The sequence below is a fragment of the Lacerta agilis genome, chromosome 6 (genome assembly GCF_009819535.1).
Source record: "Lacerta agilis isolate rLacAgi1 chromosome 6, rLacAgi1.pri, whole genome shotgun sequence".
NCBI classification, from domain to species: domain Eukaryota; kingdom Metazoa; phylum Chordata; class Lepidosauria; order Squamata; family Lacertidae; genus Lacerta; species Lacerta agilis.
Window position 1 is genome coordinate 8844034 of NC_046317.1, and position 15078 is coordinate 8859111.

General features: G+C 46.0%; 1 protein-coding gene across 1 annotated transcript in view; it reads right to left on the reverse strand.

Annotated features, from left to right (window-relative positions):
- ADCY10 (adenylate cyclase 10) overlaps positions 1–15078 on the reverse strand; it is a 65638-nt gene that overhangs the window by 49519 nt on the left and 1041 nt on the right. The window contains exons 3-10 of the mRNA XM_033151078.1: positions 13585–13623; positions 12433–12576; positions 11655–11860; positions 9678–9774; positions 6556–6644; positions 5283–5474; positions 1974–2095; positions 86–162 (exon numbers count right to left, since the gene is read on the reverse strand). Of these exons, the coding sequence (XP_033006969.1) occupies positions 86–162; positions 1974–2095; positions 5283–5474; positions 6556–6644; positions 9678–9774; positions 11655–11860; positions 12433–12576; positions 13585–13623 (966 nt within the window). The remainder of the gene's footprint in view (positions 1–85; positions 163–1973; positions 2096–5282; positions 5475–6555; positions 6645–9677; positions 9775–11654; positions 11861–12432; positions 12577–13584; positions 13624–15078) is intronic.

Below are 15078 nucleotides of genomic sequence, written 5' to 3' on the forward strand. Positions count from 1 at the left end.
GGGTACAAATAAATTATTATTATTATTATTATTATTAAACTGGCCTTGAACGCAGGGAAGGTACAAGAGGTCACAGTCACGATACCTGTGTATTCATGTCTCAAACGATGGCCAACCACCCCACAGAAAACTGGCCCACTGGTGACTCCAATGGAGACGACCCTGAAAGCACAAGAGAGAGTAAAGGTAAAGGCCCCCTGGATGGTTAAGTCCAGTCAAAGGCGACTATGGGGTTGCGGCGCTCATCCCGCTTTCAGGCCGAGGGAGCCGGCGTTTGTCCGCAGACAGCTTTCCGGGTCATGTGGCCAGCAGGACTAAACTGCTTCTGGCGCAACGGGACACCATGACGGAAACCAGAGCGCACGGAAACGCCATTTACCTTCCTGCCGCAGCGGTACCTATTTATCTATTTGCACTGGTGTGCTTTCGAACCGCTAGGTTGGCAGAAGCTGGGACAGAGCAACGGGAGCTCACCCCATCACAGGGATTTGAACCGCCGACCTTCTGATTGGCAAACCAAAGAGGCTCAGTGGTTTAGACCACAACGCCACCTGCGTCTACCTTTGTTGATGTGCTCCCCAGCCCAGTTCTGTAGCATTGTGTGAACCTTTTGTCTCAGGCGAGTGCTTTGCATTCCTGTGGTATGCATGATTGCACTTACGGGGAACTTGCAGCTTATGCAAGGGTTCAGTTCTGGGGGGTCCACACAGAATTGCAAAACTGCATAAAGCCAGGAACCCTAAGAACCACCCCCAATGAAACAATCTCTAACTGTCCGGAGCAGGTCTTGCCCTCTGTCTTGCTATCTGGGCAAATGAATGCAATTTCATAGATGAAACTTTTGTAACAGAAACAGTATGATGTTGACTCCCACCTTTAGCTTTTTAAAATTCTAAGGACAGGATTAGAGTTGACCCTGCGGGCTCCGGTGTCAGAGAGCCAACTCCTTTCCTGGACCTCTGAGACCCACTTTTTCTTAAATTATAATGGAAACTCAGTTTGGAATTGGTTCAACAATTACAAGCATCTTTGGGGTGGGGTGGGGGAATTGGCAAAAATCGGTTTCAAGTGTCCTGGATCAACTGGCAATTTTGGCTGTATGCCTTATTATACTGGCTTCCCATTATATCCAACTAAGCTTGCACTAGGATCCAGCGATGCTGTCATGCTCCTTGTTGGAATGCCTTTTGGAAATTTTTTTGGGCACCCCGTACAGACTGCGCATGTGCGGCTTCTGCGTGTGTGCACTCCGTACGGAATGCCGCACATGCACAGTCCATACAGGGTGCTGCTCACTAGCGGCATCCCGTACAGGCTGCAGCTTGCATGCGAGAGCAGCATCCTGTATAGACTGCGCATTTGCTGCATTCCGTATGGAGTGCACACGTGCGGGATGCCACACATGTGCAGTCCATACGGGATGCTGCTCGCGCATGCGAGCAGCAGCCCGTAAGGAGCTGTACACCTGGGGGAAGGCAGGGGCCATCTTGTCACCCCTCCCAGAATGTTACCCGGGGCGGTCCACCCCCAACGCCCCCCCTTCCTACGCCACTGCCCACACCCAACCGCCGAAACTCCTCAGGGCTGCTCAGCCTTTCTGGTTTGCTTCCCTTCCCCTAGCACAGTCTCTCCCCGCCCGCCCCCCCCCCAGCTCTGAGTGACATGACTGGGCTGAGGGCTGGGGCCTCTCCTCCTCACCCACAAATACACTTCCACCTCTTTCCACTAGAAGCAAATAGTACTGCGATAGAGGAGTGGGAGACAAGGGCCACCCACTGCCCACTGCAATCTAGGGCATGGGGTGGGGATGTCAGACACCTCCACAAAACTGGATGGGCCCTAATTTCCCAGTACCTTGCTCTGTTGCATTGAACCTACATCCTAGCTGCCATGTTTCTTATGATGCTCAACTAGGGCTGCAGCACAAGCATCGCCAGGAAGCAGTAAGAAGGTGGGACTGCTCAGTCACTTACCTTACTTTCATGAGTGCCGTGGAGCAGAAAGCATGGATTTTATTGGCACTGTCCAGAGCATTTGCACCTTCGTCAGACTGTTTGTCCCCAGGGAGGCCAAAGATGCAAAGCAACGTGCAACCCTTATGGGAGCAGGGGCAAGAACATCGGAGAAGTTGTTATAAGAGCAGCTTCATTGCCATTTGCAGAATACAGATATTTACGCATGTAGGGTTTCTGTGTGCAGATTTTCAATCTATGGTCTCCCAAAGCAGCCATATAAAATTCTAAAATAATTGTCCCATAAAAATAATATATGAACCAAAGCTAAGTAGTAGGAAACCCTAAAAGTTAAGTTACAGGTAGGTAGCCATGTTGGTCTGCCATAGTCAACACAAAATAAAAAATAAAAAAAAATCCTTCCAGTAGCACCTTAGAGACCAACTAAGTTTGTTCTTGGTTTGAGCTTTCGTGTGCATGCAAAGCTCATACCAAGAACAAACTTAGTTGGTCTCTAAGGTGCTACTGGAAGGAATTTTTTATTTTATTTTGTTTTGCCTAAAAGTTAAGTAAAGTATACAATAAAATAGAAGGACACTATGTTTTCAGCACTGGTGGTTAGTTCTGACAGAGAGGGTTTGCAGTGAGGATGTCTTAATGCTGACTGGCCATCAACCAGCTCTGAGGGAGATGTTGCCACAATCCAAATCCTGGCTCAGTCGTGGAGTCATGGGTGATGTTGGCCAATTGCTGCCTCTCAGCCTACCTTGTAGAGTTTTGGGGAGGATAAACTGAGGGAGGAAGAAAGGTGATTCTTCTTTTCTTGGAAGAAAGGTGGGTGAGTAAACGTGTTAATTAATTGTTGTTGTTTAGTTGTTTAGTCGTGTCCGACTCTTCGTGACCCCATGGACCAGAGCACGCCAGGCACTCCTGTCTTCCACTGCTTCCCGCAGTTTAGTCAGACTCATGTTCGTAGTTTCGAGAACACTGCCCAACCATCTCATCCTCTGTCGTCCCCTTCTCCTTCTGCCCTCCATCTCTCCCAACATCAGGGTCTTTTCCAGGGAGTCTTCTCTTCTCATGAGGTGGCCAAAGTACTGGAGCCTCAGCTTCAGGATCTGTCCTTCCAGTGAGCACTCAGGGCTGATTTCCTTCAGAATGGATAGGTTTGATCTTCTTGCAGTCCATGGGACTCTCAAGAGTCTCCTCCAGCACCATAATTCAAAAGCATCAATACTTCGGCGATCAGCCTTCTTTATGGTCCAGGTCTCACTTCCATACACCACTACTGGGAAAACCATAGCTTTAACTATACGGACCTTTGTCGGTAAGGTGATGTCTCTGCTTTTTAAGATGCTGTCTAGGTTTGTCATTGCTTTTCTCCCAAGAAGCAGGCATCTTTTAATTTCGTGACTGCTGTCACCATCTGCAGTGATCATTGAGCCCAAGAAAGTAAAATCTCTCACTGCCTCCATTTCTTCCCCTTCTATTTGCCAGGAGGTGATGGGACCAGTGGCCATGATCTTAGTTTTTTTATATATTGAGCTTCAGACCATATTTTGCGCTCTCCTCTTTCACCCTCATTAAAAGGTTCTTTAATTCCTCCTCACTTTCTGCCATCAAGGTTGTGTCATCAGCATATGTGAGGTTGTTGATATTTCTTCCGGCAATCTTAATTCCGGCTTGGGATTCATCCATTCTAGCCTTTCGCATGATGAATTCTGCATATAAGTTAAATACTTATATGCACTGTATTAATTCCTTTTGGGAAAGATAGGGACCGAACTACCCAAACTATATAGAAATTTATTCATGTATGGGACTACAGCGGCAAGAATGTTACTTGCCCAAAAATGAAAAGAATAAGTCCCAGCAAAGGAAGAACGGATATGAAAACATAGGAAATGGTGAATAAGAAATCAAGATAGCAAACTTTTTGTAAAAGAATAATTGTTTATTGAATTTTTGCAGACAAACTGTAAATAGATAAGAACATTGGAGGGATTGTTGCAGTTTTATAAAATTAACTTAATTTGCTCGTTTATTCATCTACTTTAAAAATATACTCTTACAATATATATTTAAAGTAGATGAATAAATGAGCAAATTAAGTTAATTTGGATATGCAAAAGGTATTAAAAATAAATTTAAGGAACCGCAGAAAGTGGGGGAAGGAAGTCGAGTTTTGAAATGTTAAAAAGATTGTAAAATTATTGAAATGTATACAACTGAAAATCATAAATAAAATATCTAAATAATAATAATACTGCATTCTTAACAGTTGCAGAATGTGGAGCAGGGAGGGAATCTGAGGCACATTTGGGTGGGATTGCCACTAACACCTCTGCCATCACCAGAAGCAGGGTTGGTGCACCCTGTTTCAGTGTTTGGGCGATACAAGAAGTACCACTTCCCCCTGCCACTGCCACCAGTGCCACTTCTCCTCCCACTCTGTCGCCTTTGCCGCTGGCAGAGAAGTGCTGCCAATATTGCCGCATGCCCAAATTACACACGATCTCATGCACTTGCGAGATCTCTCATAATTCCGGGTGTAATTTTAGCCGAAAACTGTGCCCATACCAGCGGCGCTACTGTGTCCGTGTTGGGAGCAGGAGGTGCACCCTGCTACTATCACCTGCTACTAACACCACATGACTGGAACAAAATTTCTGAAAGACCTACACTGGCTCTCAGTACGTTTCCGAGCACAATTCCAAGTGTTGGTGCTGACCTTTAAAGCCCTAAACCGCCTCAGCCCAGTATACCTGAAGGAGCATCTCCACCCCCATCGTTCAGCCCGGAAACTGAGGTCCAGCTCCGAGGGCCTTCTGGCTGTTCCCTCACTGCGAGAAACGAAGTTACAGGGAACCAGGCAGAGGGCCTTCTCAGTGGTGGCAACCGCCCTGTGGAATGCCCTCCTGTCAGATGTCAAAGAAATAAACAACTATCTGACTTTCAGAAGACATCTGAAGGCAGCCCTGTTTAGGGAAGTTGTTAATGTTAGATGTTTTATCATGTTTTTAATATTCTATTGGGAGCCGCCCAGAGTGGCTGGGGAAACCCAGCCAGATGGGCGGGGTATAAATTTATTATTATTATTATTATTATTATTATTATTATTATTATTATTATTATTATTATTATTATTGTTATTGTTGATGATGATGATCTGAGGGCACAGCTGAAAAATGCCCACAGCTACCCCGATGACATGAGTACATCATATAATTATAAAGGATGTCTGTAGGACCCTCCACCCTACGCTGATCCATGCCAACCCCAACTCTTGCCATGCTTTGGTGATAAGGACCATGCCTGCAGGAGACTCACTTTGTCAAACATGAAGACCTTGTTAATTTTGCCACTGAGTGGGTATATGATCGCCGCAATCTTCGTGTTGGCATCCTGGATGGCCTTGCAGAGATGGTGAGTGTTGGCGCTTTCGTCAAACTGCAAATTCACAAAGACAATCGTCACAGGTCGAAGCTCTGATAAATATTCCAGGGGCTGGTTGTCATCGATCTGAAAAACAGGACGGACCGCAATGACTTTTCCATGAAGTTGTAAGTGATGGGGGGAGACGGCAGCAAATCTAGGGGAGTGAGACCAGTCGGGTTGGGTCGCTCTGGGCATGGAGCCATAGGGGATGCTGCAACTATGATTTAGAATGGAGCGCTGGAGGTGCTGGATTTTGGTGTCACAGCTGAAATTTGAGACCCCGATTTAAAAGAGTTCATCGATAACGGGAAATCTCTAAAGAGTTACTTTAAAAGTAAGTGTTGCAATCTGAATTTGGGAGTAGCTTTTGAATAAGCTCTGTAAATAAAGGTTAAATGGGTTAAAATTGATATATATACATAGATGCATATTAATATTTTATTATGGTTTTGCTGATAAATTTAGGTAATAGGTTTATTAGAGTGAAAAGATGTTGAGAAGGATGGGAAGTCAAATTTATGAAGATACATACTTCTTTGATGGAATTTTTATTTTGATAAGTTTGATTTACAGACTATAAAATGTCTTTGATGTATGGATGTAACTACGGTTAATAAAGCATTTAAAAATAAAAAAGAACTTGGCTGGTGGATATGTCGTGTCTGTCTTGTGGTGGGGAAATTTTTAAGCCATTCGATCAAAGGGAAATGAAGCGTAAAAAGTACAGACTGTAATAATTATAGTTACAGGTAGGTAGCCGTGTTGGTCTGCCATAGCCAAAAAAAAAAAAAAAAAAAATTCCTTCCAGTAGCACCTTAGAGACCAACAAATTTGTTCTTGGTATGAGCTTTCGTGTGCATGATCACTCATGAACCAGGGGCTGATGATAACACAAACAACACAGAATTGATAAGCTGATGATAGCCATTGTCTCAGTTCAGACCATTGGGATAGACTTATTGATAAGGTGCAATTTAGTGATTTTATGCTGGAGACTCCTTTTGAAGTTCCTTTGTTCAGTGACTCGGGAGGCTTCATGGGTGGAAGAAATACTCACATTACCTTAATTTTTTTTAAAAAATACACAAAGACTGACAATAGCACTGCCTGTTTGCAACACGCCACATAACAGTAATCAGAAAGCAACTGTCAAGCACTGAAGTACCTTCTTTAGGATATTCCTCATCACGTATTTTCTCAAACACTTCTCAAGTTTGTCATTTGGAGGCAACACAGAGGCATTTCTCAAAATCTCTAGGGAGGGAAGGTGAGAGCATTTTCATTGAGGAAAGAAAGACGTGGTTAGGAAAGTTTAGAACAGGACGGAAACTTCTCCTGATATGCGTATTTGTGCAGGGCTGCACAAAATGTATGGGGGACAGTTACAGCCCCACGAATTGCCAGTTGACTAAGTAATTTTGGGGTGGTGGAGGGTCTGGTGCCATTTGCTTGAGCCACTATGATGTATATATGCCACTAGACATCACATGTATTTATGTCAGGCAACTATTACATCTAATACTTAGCTAACAAAATGCCCAACCAATGTTTAAAATGTAAAAAGACTCGGGTGTGTTTGCTGCAACAGGCTAACCCTCTGCAATATCTTGGACTAAATGAATTGTTCTGTAAACACATGGAATAAGTGAGTGAGTTAAGAGTTTCTTGGGTCTGTCTGAGCAGCGGCGGAGCAAGCTGATTGGGCGTCTGGGGTGGCACGCGTGCCCTGCGCCCAGGGGTGGGGCCAGCCACCCACGGGGTGGGGCAATCTGGGGCAGGACGCTCCGCAGGGCCTCCAAGGAGTCTGCCTGCCTCCTCCCACTCAGCTGCCCTACAGCTGGGGGGAAGGCAGCGGGCAGACCGTTTGGGGCAGCGCAAAGCCTGTGGGCACCCAAGCCACAATGTCACTCCCAGGAGAGACATGTGGCTCAGGCACACTGCAGGCCCAACGGTGAGTGCTGCCTGGCATTTTGTCACCCCCTCAGTGGTTACACCCAGGGTGGCCCGCCCCCACTGCACCCCCCTTCCTCCGCCCCTGTGTCTGAGTGTGTCTGAGGAGGAGACTTAGTTTTTTAGGAGAATGCCTTAGGGCTTCCTTATGGTGAGAGGCCCTTTCTTTTCCTTTCTAGAGGAAGCGTTTTATTTTCTAGTTTATTTTCTAGTTTATTGTCTAAGCTCTTTTTATTATGCCTTTTCTGTAAAGCTTTCTTAGCTTTTTAGGTTTTCTCTGTATACCTTGATCTGTAAAAGCAGTTCTTAATTGGTATATTGTTAATCATAAAGTTGGCAGGACAGGAGGCCCCTCACTCGCAGTACAGAATTTCCTGCCAAGCGTCTCAAGGTTAAGATAACGCGAGAATGCACGCTCTGCCTGGAGGGAGGTTGAGACAGGACGACTCCCTCGCTTGTTAGTTGTAAGGAGAGGCAGGTGGCTAGTCTTAAGATAAGAGTGCAAAGCAGGGATTATTTCATACACAAGGTTGAAAAGCCTAATGAGGCTGAATCCCTGGGGCGGGGAGTAAGAGGAACCTGGCACTGTTTGCTGTGAACTCATCACGCAGCAGTCTTTCTGCTGCCTGGGAAGCAGAAATAAAAGTTTTTTCTCTGAATTAACCCTCGGTGTCTTTTTTTGGCTCCTTCCTCCCTCACCCCGTGGTGCAATGCGAAAGCCTAGGTTAACGGAAAGGTCTGCAAAAGGACTACACCTTGACAAGGGCAAAAAATGATTGCATGAGCTCTGTCTGTGCATGTGAAAGAAAGAGGCTCTCTGTGTTGTCATCTTTCAAGTGCTGGTGCTTTGTACCCCTGTCTCAAAACTGGGCATGTGTTTCCTAGGAAATCTTCTGCATTTGCAATTTATTGCATGAGGCATTTGGTGTGTGGTATGACTTGAATCTGTCTTGATATTTCTGCTCTTTATGAAGGCAATTTGCTGCCTTTGTTATTTGTAGTGGAGGTATATAGCCTGGTCTGAGTTTTACCATGTGTGAATAGTACTGTTTGGTACTGCAGAGGATTTATGAAGACATAGTGTAAGGACGTTCAGTGGTTGCTCATGAGAAATCAGCCGAAAGCAGAACTTCTAAAACTAAGTTCTTTATTGTGCAGATATTTACAGTGGAGCAAAAGTTCAAACATCCATCTCATCCCTCTGCAGAGTCCGGGAATGAACCCTTCCAGTTCTTTGTCCAGCAAAAGAGGCGCGGGATCCTGAACCCCTGCCTCCCCCTTCCACGTCTTTCCTGTCTGCGAACTTGGGGCGCGGGAAACTGTCCCTGTTCCCCGTTTCCCCCTTGGTGCTCAGGCTCTGCGATCCCTTCAGAGCCCCTGCGCCGACTTCCTGCCTCCAACTCCCCCTCCCCACTGGAGGAATGATCGCTTCCTCCTGAGGAGGGGGATGATGAGCTGGTGAACAACGGGGTGGGTTCCCTGTACTGCAAACGTTCCTGGGATGCTGCCTGCCGCGGGGAGGGGGGTTTCCTGACACATAGATAAGGAAGGCCTTACCCAGATTCTGTGTAACAGGCAGAAAAAAAATTGAGTTGTCTCACGGCTCGTCTACACTTCTGCTTCTATTCCCATGCCTAGAAACCACAGTTTCAAGCAGTTTTCAGTTTGGCCCACACTCTCTAGGCATGAGTCAAAGCAGTTTTCCCCTTGCCCCTGGGAAAGCCCTGCTCTTTAGCCTTAAATTAGAACAAACCTCAATCTGCAGAAAACCCGATTGCTATTTGCTTCGATTGAGCACTAAAAGAGCAGTTTTCCCCAGGGGAAAGAGGTGTGGATAATCCCGAAGGGAGGGTAAACCCTTAAAAACGATGGGTATAATGCAATCCCAAATATCCCAATGTATTTTTTGTGATGTATGCAGATTTTAAAAGTACATGTGCTTTGTATGCATATACTGTATTTTTCCCGTGTATAAGACTAGATTTCCCCCCCTAAAAAACAATGTCAAAAATCAGGGGGTGTCTTATACATGGATAGTGCCGAGGGTGGATTGGCGATTGGTGAGTCCCCCCCCCCCTAAATAGGGGGCATCTTATACATGGGGGCGTCTTATAGATGGAAAAATACGGTAGTTTCAGGTTCTCTCCGTAGCACTGATTTAAAGTATTTTAGGGCTCTTCCCTATTATTGGTGCCTTTGCCTTCTGGTTCATATTGGGAGGCAGATTTCACCTGTAGAAAATGAGAAAGGGAACCCCCACCATATTATTTGCCCCAGCCCAGCAAGGGACATCTATGGACGTCTTTCTAGACATCTTAGAATAGCCAAAGAACTCACCAAAATTGTCACAGATGCGATTTTGGTCCAGGTGCTGTGCGCATCTATCAAAGAATTCATCAGCGTCAAAATCCGGGGTATTTCTAATGTATCGAACCTAGCAAACAGAATTACAGCTGTTTAGCCATCTTCACCCCTGTTTCTGCCAGATATGACCTTTGTCAGTCAACTTCCCAGTGTTAATCTCTCCCCACACCACAACACCCCAAGCACATTTCCTTGGATGCAAATTACCATCACATTTCCCCCTTATCTGTCTCCTCATGTCCCAGCCCTGTTCACCACCAGTATGATTTTTAAACCCAGCTATACATGTAATGTATAGGGATGCGGGTGGCACTGTGGGTTAAACCACAGAGCCTAGGGCTTGCTGATCAGAAGGTCGGCGGTTCGAATCCCCATGACAGGGTGAGCTCCCGTTGCTCGGTCCCAGTTCCTGCCCACCAAGGAGTTCTAAAGCATGTCAAAGGGCAAGTAGATAAATAGGTACCGCTCCGGAGGGAAGGTAAACGGCATTTCCGTGTGCTGCTCTGGTTTTGCCAGAAGCGGCTTAGTCATGCTGGCCACATGACCCGGAAAAAACTGTCTGCGGACAAACGCTGGCTCCCTTGGCCAGTAAAGCAAGATGAGCGCCTCAACCTCACAGTCGTTCGCGACCGGACTTAACTGTCTCCAGTCCTTTACCTTTTTTATATACATGTAATAGGCAGTATTTTTCTTACAGTTGCAAATCATAAATGCTTTGGGTTGTTGTTTTTTCCTTGAATAAATCACTGTAAACCCTGCGTGTCACTGTAATGCATTGCTTTGAAGTCATTTCTGCACCACGTAAAGTAATTTCAGCCCCCCAATTTCCCCCACAGACCTCTCCCGTATTTTGCCCAACCTGTCCTTTATCTTGCCTGACCAAAGGTGGCAACCCTAGCTAAGGGGAGGAATACTTCCCTTCTGAGTTAGTGGGGAAAGCCACAACCAGAAGACTTGTGAGGCTGAGCCCTGGGGAGCAGAATGAAGGTCTGCCAGGAGTGGGTTGGGACTGGGAGAAGGACAAGCCAACCCCCGTTCCTGTATGAAGTGCCATCCATCATTCTCCTTGATCCCAGGGCTAGGAGGAGGAGGAGCAGCTGAGGAATTGCAGAGCTTCAACACCACACCTGCGCCAGGACCATCAACCCTCTGGGTGGCCTTGCAAGGCTGACCCTGGTGGTGCTATTAATCCTGAGCTGATTTCATCCCTCCCCGGAGAATACATTCTCCTTCCCGGTTGCACACAGAAATAAAACATTACACTGTGGTGGGAGGAATTGCTACTGCTAGAGAAAAATTCTCCTTCTGATTTTGTGCGTGGAATCCTCCATTTTTCAAGAGTTGCCTTCAACAAAGAAGTCATTCCCCATATATGTGGAAGAGCACAGTGCCCTGAATGCAGAAGGTCCCGTGTTCACTCTCCAGCTTCATTCGTGTGGAAAAGACCCTAGACGGGCTTAACCACACTAACCTTTCCTCTCCTCTTCCTAGGCATGCTCTGTGATTTAAAGCTCTGTGTCTAAGCACCCTTTTTCTGCTCTGGATCTTCCCCCCGTGATAATCCGATCTTTAAAGCACAATCGGAGCAAACAGCAATCTGTGGGAAACCCGAATTGACGTTTGTTCCGATTCAGCTTTAAAGAACATGCTTTTGCAGGGAAAGCTCAGGGCAAGCAGCAGCAGCAGCAACAACAACAAATGCTTGGTCACAGAGTATTAAAGTGTGGACCTCTGCCTGGAAAGAGCAAAGCCAAAAGTAATTGTGGATAAACCCTAAGACCACAGAGAGCAGCTGCCTTTTCTAGCAAACAGTGCTAACCTAGGAGAGCCAAGGATCTTGAACTCAGCCATGTTCTATTTCCTCCACCAGAAGTTTAAACTTTGGGTAGAGAGAAAGGATGCCACAACAGGCAGCGGCAAGCGTGTCGTCCACCACCGGCACCCACCCACCTTGACAGCTCGCTCGTCTTTGATTTTTTCCACCTCAATTAATTTCCGGTCGCAGAGCTCCCAGCAATTTGGCGACAGGATAATCTCACTTGCTTTCGCCAAGTTCTGAGCCAACCGCACTTCATCCACTGCCCGGCCGATTACCAGGAAATACTGGTGCCTGTTGTCTCCAACCACAACTTTTGAGATGTGACCTGCAGATAGTCCTGGAGAAAGGTACAACATCGCAATCCATTTGAACACCTCACAGAAATGGCTAGATGGAGGAGACAATGGAGAGAATGCATGAATGAAAACATGTAAACAAAACAACATCTAAAGGGACAGCATACAACACGGACAAAAATCAGGCACGATAGCTGATTGATTGTCCAAGAGCATTTATTTAGTGGTTGGGGACTGAAATAATATTTGCTGAAACAAAAGACATTTGTTAAGCATCCCAGGTATAACATGAAATCATACATGGCAATGGAAATTAATTCAATAGTTCTCATTTTGCATGGAAATAATTCCCACCATATCCAGGACCATAGCGTTTCCTCTAGTCACCCAGCAGCTGCATGTGGAGGAATGGGGACACGAACCCAGTTTCCCAGATTATGAGTATACCACTCTTAACCACTACACCACACCAGGGGGAAATTATAGCAAGGAACCCTGAGTGTTCCTGCCTTGCTGTGCCAGTCTGTGCTCCTGTCTCTCTCAGGTAGAGGCACACATTGTGACTTTCCACGCATCACTGGCTCTGAGCTCCATGTAGGGGAGGATGCAGTACCTATCTTAACACGCAGTTCCAGTCCCACCTCCGTATCGCGAACCCCATACTCTTGCTGGATGCTGAAGCTACATTTCAGTGCCAGAGTGATGATATCATTTATATGGCATCGCTCCACCTTCCAGAGTGCCAGCAATGCATCCCCTACAGAAGCCAGAGAGAATAATAATAATAATAATAATAATAATAATAATAATAATAATAATAATAATTTATATATACCCCACCCATCTGGCTGGCTTTCCCCAGCCACTCTGGGCACCTCCCAACAGAACATTAATAATAATAATAATAATAATAATAATAATAATAATAATAATAATAATAATAATAATAATGCAATCAAACATTAAAAACTTTCCTAAACAGGACTGCCTTCAGATGTCTTCTAAAAGTCAGATAGTTGTTTATTTCCTTGACATGTGATGGGAGGGCGTTGCACAGGCCGGGCGCCACTACCAAAAAGGCCCTCTGCCTGGTTCCCTGTAACCTCACTTCTGGCAGTGAGGGAACCAGAAGGCCCTCGGAACTAGAGCTCAGTGTCCGGGCTGAACGATGGGGGTGGAGACGCTCCTTCAGAAAGACTTGGATTTGTGACTGAAATTCCCAGGTGTCAGGAAAGGTTATTTATGTATGCCACTACTGCGGCCCGTGTTTCGTTAGCCCAAAAATGGAAAACAAGTGAGGTCCCAACCAAAGAAGAATGGCAACTTAAGTTGACAGAATATACGCAGCTTGCAGACTTATCATGTAGAATAAAAGAACAAGAAGAAAGTGTGTTTATAGAATATTGGAAAACATTTGTTGAATATATTGAATTGTATATAGTTGAAAACACTGGCAGCATTAATATGAATTCAACGGTGTAAATAAGTTTTGATGGATGCAGTAATGGAATACTAAATGGTATAGTTTTTGTAAAATCTGCAGGGATTTATGATACGCCAAACGAACCATGGAAAGAGAAGAAAGGAAGTCATTAATATCTTAAGGATGTATAAATGACTACTTTAAATTGTGAAACAGAAAATTTAATAAAAAATTATTATTTACAAAAAAAGAAGAAGGAAGACTTGGATTTGTGGAACATACAATTGAAAGCGCGCACACACACACACACAGGTGCGACACCCACCCACAGAAGGGTCCTACCTGCAAATTTCAAGACATCGCCTCCAAAAACCAACACCTCTGCAAGGGAAAGAGAAAGGGAGAAGGGTTACAGAAGTAGCTTCCACTGTTTCCACAGTTCTTCTAACTCTCTGTGTGCTCTAAATACCTTAGGAAGACAGACAAGGGTATAAAGTTTTAAACTGGGGTCCTTTACTTCACCTCCTCAGCCCCTACGAGGAGGAAAAAATGAAAGAAAGCTAAAGTTACGACCCAGAAAGGGCACTGCCACTTTCTGCTACTTTCCTTCTCTGTGGGCATTAATTAAAGGCTGTTACTTAGTCCTGCCAACCTAGCCGTTTGAAAGCACGAAGCACAAGTAGATAAATAGGTACCGCTCCGGCGGGAAGGTAAAAGGCATTTCCGTGTGCTGCTCTGGTTTGCCAGAAGCGGCTTAGTCATGCTGGCCACATGACCCGGAAGCTGTACGCCTGTTCCCTTGGCCTATAGAGCAAGATGAGTGCCACAACCCCAGAGTCGTACGCAGCTGGACCTAACTGTTAGGGGTCTCTTTACCTTTACCTTTACTTAGTCCACCAGTATCGATCGCCCTTAGAACAACTGTGGGTGCTGGTGCGCCACAATTCCCAGTTTAAAATCCAGGCTTGAGCCCTCAGGAGAGTTCAATGATCCCAAGATGATCTGAGATTTGAACCTTGATCCAATCAAGAGAGTGCTCTGAACTTGGGCTTAGCCACGGAGCAGTGGCAAAAGGGGGTGCCCTCCACTTGCGCCCCCATTTCTGGACTCCTGGAGTCCAGCTTTTGGTCTATCTGGCCCTCGAGTGCCTGTTGTAACTGGCAGTGGCAACAACGCCCCAACCTTTTCGGCCGGAGTCTCTCCTAGCCCTGCCGTCGGAAATCCTTTGAACGAAGGTGGCAGCGACTAAAGCCCATTCCAACCTATGATCTTTCATTTTCTACTTAGGACTTAAAAAGCTAAAGGTAAAAGGACCCCTGACCGTTAGGTCCAGTTGCGGACGACTCTGGGGTTGTGGCGCTAATCTCGCTTTATTGGCCGAGGGACCCGGTGTACCGTTTCTGGGTCATGTGGCCAGCATGACTAAGCTGCTTCTGGCGAACCAAAGCAGCGCACAGAAATGCTGTTTACCTTCCCACAGGGGCAGTACCTATTTATCTACTTGCACTTTGAAGTGCTTTCAAACTGCTAGGTTGGCCGGAGCTGGGACCGAGCAACAGGAGCTCACCCCTTTGCGGGGATTCGAACCACTGACCTTCTGATCAGCAAGCCCTAGGCTCTGTGGTTTAGACCACAGCGCCACCCGCATCCACTTAGGACTTAGATCAGCTCAAAATTGGTCCTGGCCATATTTTAGCCCTTGCAGGATCAGCCGGCAATTCCCAGCACTGTCTGAGTGCCGGGACGATTGAATATCTCTGGAACCAACACGAGGGCTGTGAGGGGAGGTTGTAGCCTCCACCTACCCCTCCTCCTCAAGGTATCCTGTTCAAGGGA